The sequence below is a fragment of the Neodiprion pinetum genome, chromosome 2 (assembly GCF_021155775.2).
Source record: "Neodiprion pinetum isolate iyNeoPine1 chromosome 2, iyNeoPine1.2, whole genome shotgun sequence".
Classification (NCBI taxonomy): domain Eukaryota; kingdom Metazoa; phylum Arthropoda; class Insecta; order Hymenoptera; family Diprionidae; genus Neodiprion; species Neodiprion pinetum.
The window spans coordinates 15,716,903-15,737,747 of NC_060233.1; the positions used below are offsets into that span (position 1 = coordinate 15,716,903).

Consider the following 20,845-nt stretch of genomic DNA (forward strand, 5'->3'; position numbering starts at 1 on the left):
TTTACAAGTTTGGAATTTCAACCCCGCCCCCGAGGATGAAAGAGCAGCACCGTTTGGGGATGAATGTGCGTCAGATCAGCGCGAGGTAATTCTGCTGGCTCTGTTGCGAAATTCTTAAGGCGTGCAGATTTTTCACAAAGCGAGCCCCATTTCCGTGTGTTTCTTTTTTATGCCCGCTCTTATTTTACCCTCTGCTTTTCTTCTCCCTACCTTTCATTCAAATTTGCATATAACAAAAGTCTCGCGTCAGGTGACAAATGCCGGGTTGTTAAATTCCTGACAGTTACATAACGCCAGTCAGGCGAAGAGTTCAGCTGACTGCTTGCCTGCAAGCTGCAGATTACAATATCGATAAACGAAATTAAAGAAATAAAGATACAATCTCTGCAGTCTCGACGCCCGTTGTAATCATTTCTCAGCTTCCCGATTTCAATGAATAAAATTAACACGCCTCAATCTGAAATTATGAATCAGCATCGACGATAAAAAAACGTAGATATGATTCATAACCAATAGCAACGAGTCTGCGAATCAAGTGATAATCAACTCTGAATTCGGTTACGGCAGTTTTCATTGATTCTAATATCACTGCTGAGTCTTACAGTTTAGTTTTAAAGTTTAAACCTTGTGAACCATTTTTGAACTATAAAAAAAGTTTTACAGAGGAAAAAAATGTCGTCAAGCGTTTCTGAATTTAAAAATTCAGTTCCATTTCAACAAAATTTTTACCATATCCAATCGTGCAAAATAATGTTCCTTCTTCTTTTTTTTCCAGTTAATATACAGCTTGCGGACTGTTGTCGATCACTACCGGACAACAATGTTCACCGTTCGATTAAGCGGAAAGTTAGAAGCTTAAAAGCAAGCCAGATGAAGAAAAAAAAATAAAAAAATTTCATTAAAAACAGCTGTTACTCGACCATAAAGCTTGGTACATATTATATCAATAGAGTGAAGTTCGCAACGTTAATGTAACGATCCATTTTTAGGAAAAATCATTGCTTCGCAACTGTAGGATTGTCTCAAATTGACTGGTTTATTTTCAAAAAGCAGAGTGTATTGAAATTTTGGAAATTAAATTCTTTTAAAATCGTTCCAAATTTTCAAAACAACGATTTTAGTTTCAACATATCGTCACATTAACGTTACCGACTTGAATTCTGGTAATGTATCGTCGTTACTGAGAAGCGAGTAACGAATCGCCTCTCAATGATAAGCTTTTTGTTGAAGCTGAAAATGAAACGGCCAGATGACCTCTCGTCTTTTTCGCGAAGAAAGATTTTCAACCGCGGTTGCGGAAAAAAAAAAAAAAGAAAAAAGAAAAAAGATGAAAACCTCGACCACTTGAAGTGGTCTCGCAATTTACATACAAATTACCGGTGGGTCTGAGCTGCGTGCAGCCCTCGGAGGAAACCAATTGAAAGTCCTTCTTCCTACGTTCTGGAAAGAAGAGCGTCCCCAGCATTTGGCCCGCAAGCACAAGTCGCGCGTGTACGCGGATCCCTCGGGTAGTCAGGAAACCCGCCTACTAAAACTTGGGGAAACAGCTTGAATATACCTGCAGCAGCGGGTATAAGCTCAAGGGTATAATCGCGGTTTTCAAGTGGTATCCAACACTCCTTAATCGTCCATTGTGATTAAAACTGCCGAGTGGTGCAGGTTTCGTTTCGCAATGGAAAAACGTCTCGAAAATATGAGTGGTGCTCTTCGTCTCGTCAACCATGTCCTTTTACGCGACCAAGGATCGTGTCACGGAAACATCGATAAAATATTTTTCCACCGACGTTGCAGCTGCAATTACTTTCCAAATGTATATCGGTAACGTTTCAATTTCATGCCGTAAGGGTATACTGAAAACAATGGAATAATATTGCAGCAATGTTACATTCTCAAGGTATCAAATTCATCTCATCAAATTATTACAACGATCTTGATAATCTATGTAATAATCAAACGAACATCACGATGTTGCTGGAAGGTGTTGCAACATTGCAGAAATACTTGACGATGTACCTGAATTATTTTTTACCTTGGAAATAGAAGTTAATGCAATTGTTCTGAACTATTTTTATTCTCGCAATCTCACATTGCTTCGATGCATTTCATGCGCATTGAAAATTTCACAGGCTAAAAATTAATAGGTGTGGTTCAATTCAATTAGATCTAATCGTATGCAAATTTTAGCCTTATCTAAACTGATCTGTATCCATATTTCAGATCTGTTTACAATTATTTCGAATAATGTCAATTCGTTTTTTATTGTGTTGGTAAAAGTAACATTGATTCAATGTGTCCGAAAACGATTTCAAACTTTGTAAAGTTACTCAAATGCAATATTTCTAAAAAAAAAATTCCTAGATGGAGAACCGAACGGTCTGAGCACAAGCAAAATCATATCGATAGCAAGCAAATAATGAGATATATAAGATTTTTAAAAGTTACTTCACTGCAATATTTCTGCAATATCACGTGAAATATATAATGCAGTATCAAATACTAAATTCATACATTGCTACAGTGTATCTGATTGTCACTCGGATGTAATATGCTTTCAAGTTTATGGATTGATTCCGACCTTTCACTCTATATTCTTACGTAAGCTCGGAAGAAATCAAAAAATCGATTAAAAACGTGTCGAAGTATCCGGGTTACGAACAAAAAAAAAAAAAAAAAAGAGAGAGAATAATGTTTAGTCTATACTGGAAAAGCTTCTTTAAACATCTCGGCCATTGTAGTAGGTGAACTGTGGGCACCGGAGGTGATTTGAAATATACTTCGAAAGCCCAGAGTTGTTTGAGATTCTGCTTTGAAGTTACACTCCCTGAAAATTTCCAACTGTCGGCGAACCGGCGATGAATTCTTTACCAATCGGCGATCCAGCGCTTTACGGTGGCTTAAAGCTCAAAACGAGCTTCACCTTCCACCTCCTGTTTGATCCACCAGACCGAAAGCGCGGTGTGCAATTTTCTCTCTCTCTCTCTCTCTCTCTCGCTCTCTCTCTTTCGAATTCCGGTACACGCCACGTGGAGATCCTCAAAAACGATCGTTCCAAGAACCACTTGGAAATAGCCACGCGGCTAAAAGTGGAAGTTATTACTGGCAAGCTGCTAGGAGTTGAAACAAAAGGCAAGCTAGCTCATTTGCTCGCTCACAATCGGACTAGAAACAAATAAAGAGAATGATCTCAGCTCTGGAGGAGCCGTTCGGTGTATTTAAAACCGAAATATGGGTCAGCAATCGAGTTGATAATTTTGGTCGTTTAATGACAGAAGCTTTGAACAAGAGTCCGGTGATCCTTAACTCGCGATTCCGGTGATCCATCCGGGAATGATAATTGACTTGTTTATAGATAAAACATATGTTTCAGCTATTGAAGCCTGATTTACAAGCCATTTGAATTGATCTTGAAATACCATCTCTGAGAAGACCACTTGAATGATGGTGAAAAAACGCATACGTATCAACCATGATAAACAGCGGCTGAAGAGGGAACGGGGAAGAAATATTCGTTTGATCTAAACGCGCTCCTTTCCTTTACTTTCCTCTCCTTTGGTTCGACAAAAATCTTGCAAGAATTAATAACTTGCTACTTCGAGATGAGATCTCTATGTAAATATCCGTATTCGAGTAAATTATCATTCAAGATTAACGACGAATGATATCGCGTGGGTTGATCAAGAGGCAGCGGTTTCAAAGACGAGAAGATTAACTTTTCAAAATCCTCAGACTTCTACTTGAGATTACATTATACATATAATCCGTCGATCAGTTAGATCTCTTCTCAAATTTCATATCTCATGGTTCGTTGAAACGTCTCTAAAGCCTGCCACATAACGGAGAAAAAAAAAAATAAGAAATTCTACCAAGGAACAAGAATTATACACAGTTGAATTACGGATTTTGGTTCCGGATTATAAATGTGAAAGAGAATTAAACGATTGAGTATTTTCAATTTCATACCTGTTCGAATGTGCTTTTTTTTTTTTTTAGCTCTCGCAGTATTTTACTGGCGCCCGACGCCTGATCTTAGACAACCGGGTTTACGCGGTAAATCTGGTTCGTTGACTAGCTGTCCGACAGATGGCGGTGAATGTCTTAAAACAAGCGATCGTTGGTGGATCAGCGGATTATTCTACAATTCTAATTGTAAGATCATCGTTAATTATCGGGTGTGCTTTGACACGTGAACATTTTTAACAGCGGTACGAAATACGGTGATTTATTTTTCACCCAATAATAATAATAATAATAATAACAACAACAACAACAACAACAACAACAACAACAATAATAATAATAACAGCTTTTGTTCCAAGCGATGCGATATTGTTTAATCCACTTTAATTGCGCTCAAATCACCCTTCCGCATCCACTTCTCACTGCTGCCATTGAATGAACCCCTTTTTTTTACCGACAGACAGAACAGTGATGCGAAAGGGTTGTTATTTTCCACCCCCGGTATTAACGGAACTTTATTTACAAGCTTCTTAAAATTTCCAGCTTCATTTTACCTGAATTATTTGTTATTTGTTGAGATTTCAGGACAAGGACTTTTCGGAATCAATTCTATTGGAAATATCGAACGTGGTATGTTCGTTGGATTATACGTGGATTGTCAATTGGAACGTACCTTCGAATCTCGTGATAATGTTATGATCAATTTGAATGGAAATTGATTTTCAAAGCGCTCTGTGCAAACTTTTGTTTCTATGTAAAAGTGCAGCATAAAAAGCACGGCTAGCTCCTATCGAACTGCACAATTGGTAAAAGGTAAAAGTTTAAAATCAAGCAAAAACGGCTACTCTCGGCACGCGGTGTAACTTACAAAGAGAAACACGAAGCGTAAAACGGATATACTCACGAAGTTAACCATAATTCGACTGTAACTCGTGCAACTGAATTTCCTCTCTTCGAAACCTGATTATTTTTCGCGAGAGATTGCTGACGATTTTCTTTTTTTTTTTTCTTTTGCCTGACTCGATTTCGTACGTTACAAAAGCAATGAGACTAGAAAGTCGGTGATGTGGTCTAGTGTAAAAGGAAAAGCGTCCGGAATTAGGTCTGGAAATTGTTCAGCAAACAAAAAGCTCGGTCATGAGTACAGAAACGGAATTGCCGCATTTAGAAAAAGCTATCATGGAGGGTTGAAGCTTAACGCTGAGAAGCGGGGACACAATGACCGCGTTAAATGGCGGCCAACTTCCGCCCTTATTGTCATACACACCGAGCCACTTTTGCTTTTAAGTCACTCGCTACATTGTACCCGGGTATAAAAATAAAACCTCCTATTCTCAACTGAGTTAACATCGCGAGGTAAAAAGATTGCAAGCTCATTTACGACCGGCTATTATTATGTGGCCATACCATCCCACCGAGCATCTATTGATTGCTCCGCATCGGGTTTAAAACCAGGGTCGAACAAACGCCGGAAAACGGAAGCTTCTACGCGACTGAGAGAAAATTTCACCAATTTATCCTGACCTCTATTCGTCTTCAGCAAGAAGAACGTTCCTGGAAGAACTTATTTTGCATCGGATGCTTTGACATTTGGATCCACATGACGATACGATATTTCTCAAAAATGTTGGAATCAAATTTAACGATTACAAGTTTCTTTTTCTCGAAAGATATATTTGTCCGGTTTTCCTTTGGTATCCTATTTTTCCTTAACGCACCTTTTTTCTTGGTATCTAATTTCTCCCCAATACATTATTGCACTGAGAAAAATTTCATTTGTTACAGTAACTAGAAAAATTCAGTAAAACAGATATCGTTAAAGAAAACTGTTCGAATATTGTTGGTATTACGAAAAACGAGGTACACGTAACCATTTTGCGCTATCGTCGATCCTTTTGTGGCAATTGCAACGCAAAATCAGTTTGTTCGGTTTACTCTACTTTTTCAGTTAAACAAGGCTTTAACGTCAATTTATTCTTGCACAAGCATTAAATTTTCGCAACAGTTGCGAAAAAATATAGTAACAGCGATCATAATGAGAAAGAATAGTAACGGATACTATAATTTCCGGCAACAGCTAGAAAACTAATTTTCATTTTGTAAATAGAACTATATTTTTCGATTGTGGTAAAAAAAATGAAAATAATCAAAGACCGACAATGAGCGGTAACCGGAACTAAAAATTTCTCTCAGTGTGACTGTGTTTTTTTTTTTTTTTTTTTTTTTTTTTTTGCCACACCGCTTTGTTCCAGAATTCCACTTTGCCTCGAGGTACAATTTTTTCAAACGAGCATCCCATTTTACCCCAGTATGAAATTCTTCTTTATCGTACCATTTTTCTTCCGCACGATTTTATCCTAGTATCCCATTCATTTTCCGAGAATTTATCAGAGAATTGTACGATCCGTTGGGTCTCATCTGTCTAAACACTAATTACATCGTTTAACTCGCTCGAGGGCTGGAGCAGCCTGGGTATCGTTTTCTTGACGTTCTGCGGAGCGAAGCTCGATTGCAACCAAACCAAACATAACTTCGAGGCTTTGCAAGGACTGAATGATTAATTATACATCCACGTCTGGTACTTCGGGCTAAATCAGATGCAAAAGATCGAGAATTCAGCTGCGCGATACAAGTTTTTTTTTTTTCTTCGCATTAGAAGAAATATGTTATTTCCCAAAAAAATATTTTCTCTTTCGCATTAGAAGAAATATGTTATTTCCCCCCAAAAAAAAAACAATTCGAAATAGATTGAAGAGAAATTCGAAGAGCCGGTTTGTTGAGATTTTCCTTTGCGTTTAAAATTCTATGGATTTGAAATATTGCCTCCAATAATTGAAAAACCTCATTGGTGAAAATTTTCACACACAAAGCTTGCACTCATTCACTCACCAGCAATTGTTCGTTACGGGATATTAGTTTCCTGCTTGAATGGCCGTACTGCGGTATTCGAATCTATTTCAGTCGCTTTCTCTTCGTATAATGAACTCTCGGTTGTTCCCGTCATTCAATTCAACGATTTTCACCAGGATTTTCTTTATGCTCAGCAGGTGTAACACCGTAACATATTTCTAACCGACATTTTTCTGCGTGAGATGTTGTTTTTCTTGAATAAAATTGCACAGAACGAGGTATCGAAGATATGTGAAGCTGGGAATTTAAAAGTGGTTGTAAAACGGAGCACAAATTTTTTTTTTTCTTACTGTCTTGAAAACGTCAAATTAATTCAAGCCACGATTACAGTAATCGAGCGTATGCAATTTTTACACCAAAATTATGTGATCTGAAGAAAAGTCTGATTTTCGTTTTGTTCTCGATCCCGTTATCAAAAATTAAGAGAGTTGCATCAGCCAAAAACAGACAGTGTTCGTTCATTTTGTTAGAAGATTGAGTATACACAAAATTGTTATTCTAGCGGAAGCGTGTTCGGAGAGGTATCAAAGACAAGAAGAAAAGGTTTCGTAGACAAAAAGAATGAACACGAAACGTTAAGTCCATTTTATGAAGAAATTATTTGTTCAATTTCATAAGTGTTGGATTTATTGTTTTGTTGAAATGGAAAGCGGTAGTTTTAATATAATAATGATATATATATTATGTAAATTACATATACGGAAAATTCTTAATTGTTTGGTAAGCGCGCGTCTCACTTAACCCTTTCTATTCTGAATCTCTGGTTCAACAGTATCGTTTCTCCTCCTACGTTCGCACACATCGTCAGTTTCTTTTTCATTACTTATGATACTTTCATCTTGACACTAAGGAAAACAAATATAACCAGGCTAATTCAAGGTGACGATAATTCGCTTGTATCCCAACAATAAGAAATACTATTTACTTCATTGCAATGAAATGGTCTCTTTTTTCACTACTGTTACACTTTTTTTTTTTTTCATACCAACATCTCGTATTTTGTAAAAATACTGTACTTGATGAAGAAAAATGGAAGTAATTTTCTGATTCGATACACTCGAAGCCATAACATTTACCAAAAACATTCCATGCAATTGAAATAAAATATGGAATTTTTTATATTCGGTGCCCGAACGGAATTTGGAAAAAAAAAAAAAAAATACCAAACGCGCGCGGCTGTCTGGAAAGGCTTAAAAGGTAAAGCAGAATACGGTATGTTTGTAACGTGGATTTATTTGTTCGCGTGAGGAAAGAGAGAGGGGTGGGGGTGGCGGGTTGTTAGGGAAAAAGGTAATTTCGGGTGACCTTGCTTTTTTAAATTTTATTTTAATTACCGTAACCGGACAGCGTTGATCAAGCGGTGGAGTGACTCGCTCGCTGGAGGTATAACGAGTGATTATTTATTAAATTACTCGTTAGAAAGCAACTGAGCGATGTTCGTTAAGCGGGTAACAGCAGCAACAGCAGCAACAGCAGCAGCAGCAACGAGGCATTTCTGAACACCTGTACAGCCGGCGTCGAGCCATTATTAATTTACATTATGCCTACAATACCTGTTCCCGAAAAGTTATGACACCGATTTAACAATCCCTGCCTGCCTGTTTTATACGGGGAAATAAATAACGCCAGAGAACCTCTCTCCCAGGATTCCTGAATATGTTATTAAAACTGTTCACACTTTCGGGGAGCAGTGCGATTTCAACGTTGACAAAATTTATTCATCATCTCTCATTTGACGATGCATATTATCAACGAATTGTTTCAAGGGCAATTTTTTAGGCCACGATAGTAACACCGGGTGAATAAATGAAAATAATTGGTACGCTGATCACTTTCGGCTTAAATACTATGCAGAAAGTATCGTATCTATGGAGTGACATCTCAAAATTTCGATAAATAATACAAAAAAAAATTTAAAAGCGTTATGAGTTTTTGCGCATTGATCTCGTTATGATTTATTTCAACGTTTTATTTTTTCCACAAAAGTATTATAACTTCCAGCGTTCAGTTGGTAATATAAAAAGTTGATAAGGTTACGATTTTTACGCCCATTGATCTCGATATCATTTTTTTGCTGCCATTTTTCTCACAAAAGTATTACATCTAAGAATTATCCCCTCCGAATTTCGGTTAAAAATATAAAAAAAGTGACAAAGTTATGAATTTTTGAGTCGTTGTTTCTGATTTTTTTTTTTTAATTATAGTAACATTTGATTTTTCATGAATCGAATATATACGACAATACGTTTAATAAAAGTGAGAATTCACATGGAAATATTATTAAAAAATCGTCGAGAGGATTCAAACTGTAATAAGCACCCATCATTTTTAGATATGCATCCACATTTATCAATTCTGGCTGTAGAAATTCAGTCAATCATCGCGAATTTTTATGATCGAATGGTGAGGCTGAAGAAAATCCGACTGGCGATTCATTCGCAAATAAGATCAGTTCTGCGTCATCATAATTGAAAAAAACTTTATATACGTTTCGTTTTCATTCAATTGTAAGCCATTATCTAAAAACATGATTTCTTGGATTTGTCAACCATTGTACGATTGTAGTTGATTTTCACCGATTTTTAATTTTTTGCTGATTAGGATGGTGTGAATTCTTTAGTTTATCACACTAGAATTCAAGTTGACGAAATCGAATTTTGAAGAAAGATTCTTTTTTTTTTTTTATTTTCTACGGAGAAACAATCGATAGCCGTTAATTCAAAGAAATGAAACTAAGCAATTGATGTTTGCGTGAAAAAACGTGAAATAAATAGTCAATTTCTTGAATCGAGGTGTATTTTGACCGTGTAATTATACTTTACGGATTGTGATGGATGAATTTTGGATAATTTGCCAAAAATTTCATAATGGTAAATAAAAGTTCATATAATTATTACAACCTGTAGCGGATTTAAAAGACTGATCAGAACTATCAGGAAAAATTCTATCCGCAAACATGCGGTTGTGTGCCGACTAAGATTTTGCAAGGCTTACATTTCTTGCATGAAAAGAAAAAGGAAAAATGAGAATGACTCGAAAGCGTAATTTCTCTAAAATCATTCGAAATGCGATATAAATTTTCCGTATTCGAGTTCGAATTCACAGAATTAAAAATTTCTTCACGCAGACAAGATTTTGTTCTTGTTACTTCAGTTTGACTTGATTTATTCCGATTGATTGTACCTTGTGTGCCTTCATGGTTTACAGTTTTTCGTCTGGATACCTTCGAGTCTTTATTGTGACAAGAGACCGGCTCTCTATTTCCTGTCGTAGGGTCGAAACGGAATCCAATACGAGTATAAAGCAAAAGTTCTTCAAATGCAGAGAGTCTCTGCTCCCCTCTCGTTCTTTACTCCTTTTAGTTTTGCGCTGTTCCGAGAGCTTGCATCAACCCACGATCCTTACTCAGTGAACCCTTCAATTGGGAAAACATCGCTTTGTAATTCACTTTTTTTCACAGTCAGTCTGGGGTAGAAAGAGATGAACATAAAGAGAGAGAAGAAAGAGTCGTTTTATCTTTACAATAGATCCACAGCATCAGGAGGACTTCGTCTTTCCGTCTTTTTTCTTTTACTCCGCAGATGTGTGTATGTACCAACATTTTATTTGTACGGCTTATATCGTTCCGTTTCTCGTCGTTTCGTCAATTTTTACGCGCCTTTGCGTTTTTCTTCCCTTTCATTTTTGGCTCTGAATTTTCAGGCAGAACTTTTGTTCCGTAATTTCGACGTTCCATTGAAATACCGTCGCACCCCAGGGCTTCGAAAACGTTCCTCGTCTTGTCAGGAAGAGTAGGAAGAAGAGGAAAAAAATCTTGAAACAACGATATAATAACTACAACATGCAAAATGGTTCCCCGGTGTTTTTGAGAGTTCTAACAAGAGACGTGACGACATTTTAGGGCCGATTGTTTGTACTCTTTAAATGAAATCCAACCTTTACATCTCCATTGCAGCTGCCCTGCGGGGATTTTCTTGAAGGAAACGGCATGAGTTGATCTTTGAAAAATATTTCGGGAAATGAGACATTGATTCGATAAGGTTGTAATTATTGCGCGTTGTATGACGATTCTTCCCTTGAAAGAGAAAATTTTCAGCGACTTTGAAATTATTGCAATTACTCGCAGATTTTAAGATATACCGACGACAAACGCTTAAAAATACAATTTTGTATGATTTCCGAAGGACTTTCAAACGGCAGATGGTACATTGCAAAGAAATTTTAAATTCGCTATATCCAAACACCTTACAGCTGCGAAGTTGCAAAAATATTGCAGTTTTACGTGTGCATAAAAAAAAAAAAAAAAAATGCGCAAATATTCCCCCGATCTATTAATTTTCGGACATTTTCATATTATAAAAATATGCCGCTGACTCATCGCAGCAATACCAGACTATTTGAAATATTTCAAAGTTTGGAATTTTACATTGCTGCTTATTTTTGAAAGATTGCACAATGTAATTCAAATGTTTCAAACCTTCCAGCGACACGGATGTTGTCATTTTCATTGTGGAATATTTAAAACCGTGCAAAGTTACATTTCTGCCATCTTTCTAAAATATTTGGCGATTTGTCTGGAATATCTCGAACCATGCAGAATGACGTTGCTGCAATGTTTCTGAAATATTGCGCCATGTGTCTGAAATATTTCAAACTTTTTTGAGTTGCGTTTTTGAAATGTTTTTAATATATTGTGTGATGTGTCTGAACTATTTCAAACTTTGCGGAGTTGCGTCTTTTCAATATTTATTAGATATTGCGCAATGTGTTCGAAATATTTCCAAATTTGTACAGTAACGTTGCTGCAATTTTTCTAAAATATTACGCGATGTGTCTGAAATATTTCAGACCTAGCAGAATGACGTTGCTGCAATGTTTTTAAAATATTGCGTGATGTGTCTGAAATATTTGAAACTTTGCGGAGTTGCGTCTTTTCAATATTTATCAAATATTGCGCAATGTGTTCGAAATATTTCCAAATTTGCACAATAACGTTGCTGCAATTTTTCTAAAATATTACGCGATGTGTCTGAAATATTTCAGACCTAGCAGATTGGCGTTGCTGCAATGTTTCTAAAATATTGCCCGATGTATCTGAAATATTTGAAACTTTGCAGAGTTGCGTCTTTTTAATGTTTATCGAATATTACGCGATGTGTTTGTTTCTGCACTGTTTCTAAAATATTACGCGATGTGTCTGAAATATTTCAGACCTACCAGAATGGCGTTGCTGCAATGTTTTTAAAATATTGCCCAATGTATCTGAAATATTTGAAACTTTGCACAGTTGCGTCTTTTTAATATTTATCGGATATTACGCGATGTGTTTGTTTCTGCACTGTTTCTAAAATATTTCGCGATGTATCTGGAATATTTCAAACTTTGCTGGGTTGCGTTTTTGCAATATTTTTTAAATATTGGTGATGTGTCTAAAATATTTCAAACTTTGCTGGGTTGCGTTTTTGCAATATTTTTTAAATATTGCGTGATGTGTCTAAAATATTTCAATAAACGTTGCTGCAATGTTTTTAAAATATTGCAAGATGTGTCTGGAATAATATTTTAAACCTTGCTAAGTTGCGTTTCTACAATATTTCTAAAATATTGCACGACGTGTCTGAAATGTTATTTGAAACTTTGCTAAGTTGCGTTTCTGCAACGTATCTGCGATATTGCGTACTGTTTGTGAACGTGTGTTGCGACTGGCGGGTGAAGCTGCCTAATCCGTCTCTGGGAGTCTGTTGGGAATAATTTGTATGACAATAAATATCTGAAGCTTAAGCACGGCGGCAAAGGCGTCGGTGTGCGGCGGGCGCCGCAAGCTCTTGGCTTTATGTAAGCACTCAATGGATTAGGTCGCGGATTCTCTTAGTTAGCGAGAGAAGGAGAAGGAGAGATAGAGATGGAGAGGGAAAGAAACGTTGTTTTGGCTGTCAGAAAAGCAGCGGTTTTGGGCTTAGAAAGCGTTGGAATACGGAGGAAGGAAACGAGGCACAAGACAAGTAGATAGATGTATAGGATGAAAACTCGGAGCTTTTATACTCAGGGCTGAATGACAAAGGCGGTGAGCTTGCGACGCGTTTAAGGTACACGGTAAAATGCGCATTACGAAATTGAGTAGTCGCCTGGATTCGACCCGCCTTGTACAGCCTCGCAGCTTTGTCGTCGAAGATGAGTACATAATTAATTTACAAATGCGTAAGTCAATTAGAAAATTTGTTCGTCAAACTTTTTCTGTCTACAAAGTATCTCATGTATTTAATTAAAGCAAAACCGTTTCTCCAGATAGAATTTCAAGACAAATGAGAAACGGGGAATCACGAGAAGATAAAATACCTACACCGAAAAGTTGATAAATTTTTCGCGCTCTCGCTCATCCTCAGAGACCAGGAGGGTAAAGAAAATCTGCAAGTTTGTTTCAACCCCCGTTTAAAATCCCCGTTATAACTACCCACTCAGCGGAAATTCAACTTCGCCCGAATCTCTAAATCATCGATTAAAACTTTCCAAGCTTTGAAACTAAGCAACCCTCAATTACGTATATATGTATACCTTTTCCTGAGACTCCGCAGGCATTCACCCCGCCATTTCTCGTGGTCTAGTATTGCTCAGAAGTTGTGACAGCATTGGCATAGTAAGCTCACTTCGCCAAATTTCAAAAATAGAGCCAAACGATGTGTCAATATCAATTAGACTTTTTCGACAAAGCAAAAAAAAATTTTGAACTACTAATAGAAAATAAATTACAAGTAAAACGAAGAGCTTTTTTAGAGTTATATCATAGCGATCGTCTAAAAGTTGATACAGATTGTTACAATTATTATAATTTAACTCACCCCACTGAGCGTCTTGATATTGTGCAGTGCGTTTTGCGCCTCCAGGGCAGCCTTTCTTGTAAAAAACGTCACGAAACAACATCCTGAAACATAGAATATTTTCACCATAAGGTCTGTCTGTCTCACTCTGCCGATAAGGGAATCGAAAATATTGGTAGTGATCTTCGCGAGCTGAATATTGTGGTCAAAATGATCAGGTAACAATAAAACTATAAATTAATATTCTTTCTGCCATTTATTTGTATTTATAAAAACTGCCCCAATAGTTACCAAAAATCAAAGCAAACGGCGTTTTCGGTTTTACAATTGTAAAACGAAAAATGGCTGACAAGAATGTAGAGCACAATAAAATACTCTCGAATCTTGTTATCGTACTCATTACCATTCAAAGAAATATCGAAAAGGAAGGTAAATTTCATACCAACTTTATATTCGCAGTTGAAAATTATAGAGAAAGATCCGAAAGCGATTTGTTTGAATACTTTGAAACGGGTGATTGGAACGAAGGAAAACAATCGTCGTCAATTGCTTCGAAGTTCAGAAACCGGGGTGGTAGGCGAAAAGTTTTAACACTCGAACCCAGCCGGTATGGCCCTTCGTTTTTTCCATAATTCACGGTTCTGTTGCTCGTGAAAGTAAGAAAGAAAAAAAAAAAAGAAAAAAATCGAAAAAAAAAAATCCGGGAGTTGATTGCAGCTTGCAGTAGGCAAAATCGGAGAATTATTGAAGTGATCGGGAGAAAAAGAGGGAGGAAAAGCTCCGTGATTCGACGTGAATGAACCGATGGGAAGTGAACAGGTGCGCGGGTTTCGCGCCCCCTTCTTGAGCCTCGTCGTGGGCGTTTCTGAGAGTTAAGCACCGGGCTCAATCGAGATCCTGGAGAACTTTGTCAAAGCTCTGGGCGCAATCGAATTGCTCAACTGGGCTCGGAGATATTTAGTAGCCTCGGAACGAGTTTTTCATCCACATTTTTAGGGTAGGTGAAAAAGCTCTGTGCAACATCCCGCAGCCCGGTGGCGGGGGGGGGGGGGGGGGGGGTCGGATTGAATTTACGATCAAAGTTGGCGCCACCGGACCATCTGGAGGCTTGATTCAAAATTAATATTTTTGTATTTTATACCGATAAATCAAGCCTGCGCGGCGCAAGCTCGACGAGAATTCGGAGACCCGCCATTTCCGTCATGATGACGTTATTTACGTTCTCTCATCACGTCGATGTGGATACGATACACCTGCACTATAGCCCGAAACAAACCCCAGCACTCGTCGCTCATGCGGACAAACAAGCTCGATCAATCACGACTCCCGTCTCTCTCGGTTTTCGTACCGAACATCATCTCTCGCTTTTCTCACCGTGAACCACATGCAAATTTTCAAGGCGAGCCGAATTCGTGAGAAATTTTTACTGCGGTTAAATTTCTCACTTCGTTCTCAGTATTTCACGTTCAAGAATCAGCATTTATTCATTGTTTGCTTGAAATACGAGTTTGGGACTGAATATCAAACTGTCGTTCAAATTTGGACAAGTCCTCGGTTATGAAATTTTCTGTACAACGACTGGATACTTTTTAGAAAATTTAAAAACTGCACTGAGAAAAATTTCATTTTTTACAGTGACTAGAAAAATTCAGTAAAACAGGTATCGTTAAAAACAAAAAAACTATTCGAATATTGTTGGAATTACGAAGAAACGAGGTACACGTAACCATTTTGCGCTGTTGTCGATCCTTTTTTGGTAATTGCAACGCAAAATCAGTTTGTGAGGTTTACTCTACTTTTTTAGTTAAATAAGGCTTTAACGTCAATTTATTGTTGCACAAGCATTAAATTTTCGCAACGGTTACAAGAAAATATAGTGACAGTGATCATAATGAGAAGGAATAGTAATGGATCACAAATCTAATTTTTATTTTGTACCTACAATTATATTTTTCGATTGTGGTAAAAAAAATGAAAATAGTTAAGGACTGAGCGGTAACCGGAAATAAAAAATTCTCTCAGTGTGTGAAATTAGTGACCCGACGCAAAAGAAAAGTTCGAATCTCGCCGAAAAGAAACGACTTTAATCATCAAACAAAGGAACATTTTTCAAAATTTTTCCATACTCTCCAATTTTCGACATTTTGCGATTATTTGTAAAAAAAAAATTAGCATAAAAATTTTGTTTCAAGATCATTACTACGTGGTAAAACCATTGAGCATCATAAATGGAATACTTGAAATCTTGATAAATTGCGTCGCTGAAATGTTTCGGCAATGTTTAACGCTATGCGCAAAGTAAACGAACATTTCAAAGCAATTTGATTGAAAGTAGTGCTTTTCCAGCGGGTTTCGTCTTCTAAAGCAGGCTTCATTGTTCATTAATATGCGTAATAGATATTGAAGTTTTAGCCATTTTCGATCGTCGCGCACGGAATTTCATGTCGTCATGTCTTGAGAACACAAAACGATGAAATAGAAAGCAACGGAACTTTTAACCAACATAACAAACGTAACTTCATAGGACATTAAGAGCGACGTGAACGTTTGTTATTCAGACGTTAAGGCTTGTGCTTTGAGAGTATAAAGGCGCCTGTGCAGCCAGGGGAAAGATAATGATGCATTATGGATGCAGGAGATACAGATTTGCATGTATAATATGACGAGGGGCGAATAAATCACCGGTTTATACCGGGCTCTCTCTTTCTCTGAGCTTGCACGCCATTGGAAACGTTTTTCGAACAACGTTTGTAAAACATTTCTCATTGTATATTTACCATCATTCACGGGGTCCATAAACCTCATTTTCCATTAATCGATACCTGCACAGTTGTACTAACCAAATAATTGTCAAATTACGAATAAGAATCAATCAATTGTTGTACGGTTGTATTTATATAGATGAGGTTGTTTCAAAATAAAACAATTTGCAATTTTCCACCATGGCAAGCCCTAAATGGGTTGTTTGGGTTAAAATATAGATTTTATCAAAAGAAGCGCGTTTTATGTTTTGTGGAAGATCGCGCTCGGTTGATTTTTCACTTTTATGCATTTTTCTACATTTACGAAGTACCGCCAACGAAATTTATTCTCATTGCTTACATCAATCATATAAATTCACGGCACGACCCAAAGTTGTAACATCACTTCTCTAGTTGATGTTTGAGAATTGTATAATATTTGACGAATTTTTCCTTATCAATTCAATCTCATGAAATAGTTATTATTTAATACGAATCTTTAATTTAGGAGAATAAGATTCCCGATTGATATATTTGTTTGTTATGGATCGTGATGTTTGGGTTCAATATAAATTTCAGGAAAGAAATAATAATTGAAGTCCTACAATGTGTTTTTTCACAAATTCAAAAAAATGTGAAAAATCATCTTGTCACAGAATATTTTCATGAATCTCAACAAACTTTTTGGACGGTGTACCGCTGGAAAATCGTGAATTACTTTTTCCTGAAAGAGCCTAATATAGATATATTCGATATATGTACATAGAAACTTCCATCATCAGATTGACTATCAGAAAAAAAATACTTTCATTCATTAGCGTAATGCGTAGACAAACAGGCGAGCCTTACGTAACGATAATACGAAAATTGGAAGAATCCAATTTGAAATACCACTCAAGTTAGTGCCTCAGTCAACACACTGTGTACGAAAAGGGGTGTCAATTAATTTCCTGTTTTCGTTTGCCTAATTTCAGTTGTAACTTTTTTCAAAATTTCTCCGACAACTTCTGAAAAATTCGGTGAATTAAATCTTTTCAGAGTGATGCGTAAATCTTCAGTCTAATATTGTATAATGAAGCGGGATAAAATAAAAGCCCGTGAAATGCCTCAAAAATTTTTGTATTAGAAATTGGAGCTTTTCTGAAAATGCCGTGAAGTTGAATTCAGGTCCTACTTCAGTTTTCAAACTAATTTGGAGCTGAAATGATAGTAATTTGAATTATAATGACAGCAATCATGTCATTATCTTATTCGAAGTTTGGGAGTCCAATGTCAAATTCGTGATCAGTGACTCAACAAACCTTCGAGTATCAATTTTCATAAAAATCCAAACGTATAGAATTTTTTGAGCATACTGAATGTACCAGATTAAAATTTTGCAGATCTGACTTTAGACTCGTGATTAACGACTCAAAAAACTTCGACACGAATTTTCGTTCAAATCCATGCAACCATTCTCAAGATATCATCATTTTTATTTTATTTTTGGAACTTTCAAAGCTGAAATCCAATCAGATCTAAGTTTGTAAAAGCCGTGTCGATTCAAACCAAAATTATTGAAATCCGATAACTCGTTCTCAAGATATCTTCGGATAAAAAATTGATCACACACATGCATACACACACACACACACACACACACACAAACGTTCATCCAAAAATGGTGGGAGGTGATCCTCCAGATCTCGAAACGTCGTGTTGCAGTAAAAACTCAACTTTTAATTTTTCGGGTGATTATAATAACTTTCTTCTTTCTACGAAAACAGAGAAACGGAAAGTTAAAAAGCGAACCATCCTGGGAATTATAAATATGTTTTACAGTGAATCGGAAAACTTTGGTCGAAATGCAGAAATTACAGGTTTGAATTTGTTCTTCCTCATAAAAAGTTTCGTTGTTCTTGGACCGATATTTTTTTTCAAATTTTTGTTGAGGTTGAGTGTCAAAAACAGTGAAATCGGCAACAGTGTTTCGGGTATCTACTGATTTACGTTATTTTCTCAGCTCGGAACGGATGGTGGAGTGAGCAAAGTGTAACGGTGTAGTCGGCGTAGCAGTTGAGGGTGGTGATTGATGTTCGAGAAACGGCGAAACGGTGTTGCTGGCGTTTCTTTCAATCGCAGAGATTCCGCGGAAGCCAGTCTCAGAGGCTGGCGGGTCGGTTTAACGCCGGTTTAGCCTTGCCAACCACAAAAACTAAACAGCAAATCTGTAGACGTCGGCGGGCTGACGTCCCCGGATCACCATGCCTCTCCGCCTAACCTCGAAATAAATCAGTACTTCCGAATCCGGCTCCCTAACCCCAAACTGTTGCCTCGATCCGTCAATGTTGTCATGCGTCGAACCGGAAGGTCGACCATTTCGTCAGGCGGATTGCGAAATTATTACGAAAGGCATCATGAGCGAAGACTACACATACATGGAGACCCAACTCAAATGAGAGAATTAACAAAACTCGTCACAGTGTTCGTACATATTGGATTTACTATTTTTACCACTAGCGTCGCTGGTGTTCCTTGTGCACCGGAGTGACATTGGTTGCAGAGATCCTCAAGATCGACCAATCGATGATCTCGTAATGTGATTATTAGATATTTTACAACGCAAACTGCCGCCTTATTGGAAAATGTCCTCATGATGTCAGAGCTTGGTTTTCGGAGCTATTCTATCACCACATAACCAAAGTTTTTAGTCTTAATGGAGGTTAGGTTAGGTTAGGTTAGGTTAGGTTACGTCAGAAAACATGTCAACCGGTCAGCTGTTGGCCTGGATTTTTTCTCCACCAGATGACGCATTGCAAAACAACAATCCCAATAATCACTCCATTGCCTTCGCTGCATACGGAACACAAGTGCCATCTTATTTTAGGCAGATATTTGTTTACATAGATGATGTTAATCAAATTTCGGGGGAGAGTGGTGTCAATTAATGTTGAGTGTTTTGTTCTGTGGTGTTTTTTGGTCCGAGATAAGTAAGGAGGTTTTTCGGTGCACTTTTGTCTAATGGATTTTCGTTCGCTCAATTTACTATCGATCAGGTGGTCGGACATTTTCAGTCACTTTACAATTGTTTCGAAAGCGAGGAACCATTTGCTGGAAAATCAAATGGATAAGACCGATCCATTAGTATTGATATCAAGATATTTCTATCGACTTCTGTTTTATCATGCGAGTTTCATTGATCTCCAGTGTACCAATCAGATTTTAATTCGTTTATTTAATGGGTTATTGGGTGTTCTAGGCAATTTCCAATGATTTTCGGATCGGATATACTTACAAGTTATTACAAAGAATTACTGGAAATCACCTAGAATGCTGGGCAATAACTAGAAAACAATGAAAATGACTTGGTAAACGGGAAATCACTGCAAGCATATAATAAGACAGAAATTAATAGATCGTTAGTGACTGTTAATAAAACTAGTAAAGATTTCCACGATTTCGTTTTCGTTTTAATCAAATACTTCTCAATATGACTCCAGTTATCTCGAGTGATTCATGTTTATTGTACTCAAGAATATTTCAGCTATCCAAGTACATTGGATTGACATTCTGATACTCAAATGTTGAATTTATGAAAAACTCAATCATATTTGGATGTTTTTTTTTCTTCAAGTTGTGTGTTTTTTAATGTACTTTTTTAAAATGGAATGCAAACAGATAGCAAAAGCCCGTCTACTGAAGTTTTTAATTTGAAGATTGAAATATTTTTTAAAACTCGAGTACATCAATCGATTCGTTTTTCCTGAAATTCACAGAAATATCACTGTCTATTTCACAAATTTCGAACCTAGTATCATCGAGGGGAAACGACTCTTTACATTTTTCCGACTTATTAATAATAGATGAAATTTTTTCATCCATTTAAAACTTCAAATATTACTTTTCATGCAATGTACAACGTCTCATTGAACATATTAGTCGTAAAAAGTTGCAAATCAAGGTTATCGCAACTAAAACTTTCTCACCGTGTCGTTAGAAGACAATGAAACCGAATTTTCAAATCAAAAATACACTAAAAGTTTCACGTATTCAACTGTAAATATAATCAACTGTAATTGGGGTCAAGACAAGCTTCTTAGTGAAAACTGCACATCACAGACTTTGTATTGCAGGCCAAAAAACAATCCTACAAATTTGAGCGGAGTCCAGGATTCAGAGGCCTGAATTTCGATTCTTTAATAAAATTATTCACAATACATAAAACAAAATTTCTATCCGAAAACTTAAAAATTGTACCGACTAGCGTTCAAATGCGATTCAACAAACTCGTTTTTAACGAAGTACAAAACTAAAATCAAGAATTTTAGATTCGGACAACGAGGCAAGGTGATGATTAGCAATGGATGGATCGGGATTAATTTATTTACAAAATAATCTCTGTTTTTCACCGTTTTTTTTTTTATCTTCGATGCCTATTCCTGT

General features: G+C 36.9%; 1 protein-coding gene across 13 annotated transcripts in view; it reads right to left on the reverse strand.

The window, feature by feature from the left end:
• The window catches only part of LOC124210981 (CUGBP Elav-like family member 2), a 370,442-nt gene that overhangs the window by 108,312 nt on the left and 241,285 nt on the right, over nucleotides 1-20,845 (reverse strand). For all 13 annotated transcript variants that reach the window (XM_046609533.2, XM_069133280.1, XM_046609534.2 and 10 more), the window contains one exon: nucleotides 13,704-13,786. In XM_046609533.2, the coding sequence (XP_046465489.1) occupies nucleotides 13,704-13,786 (83 nt within the window). The remainder of the gene's footprint in view (nucleotides 1-13,703; nucleotides 13,787-20,845) is intronic.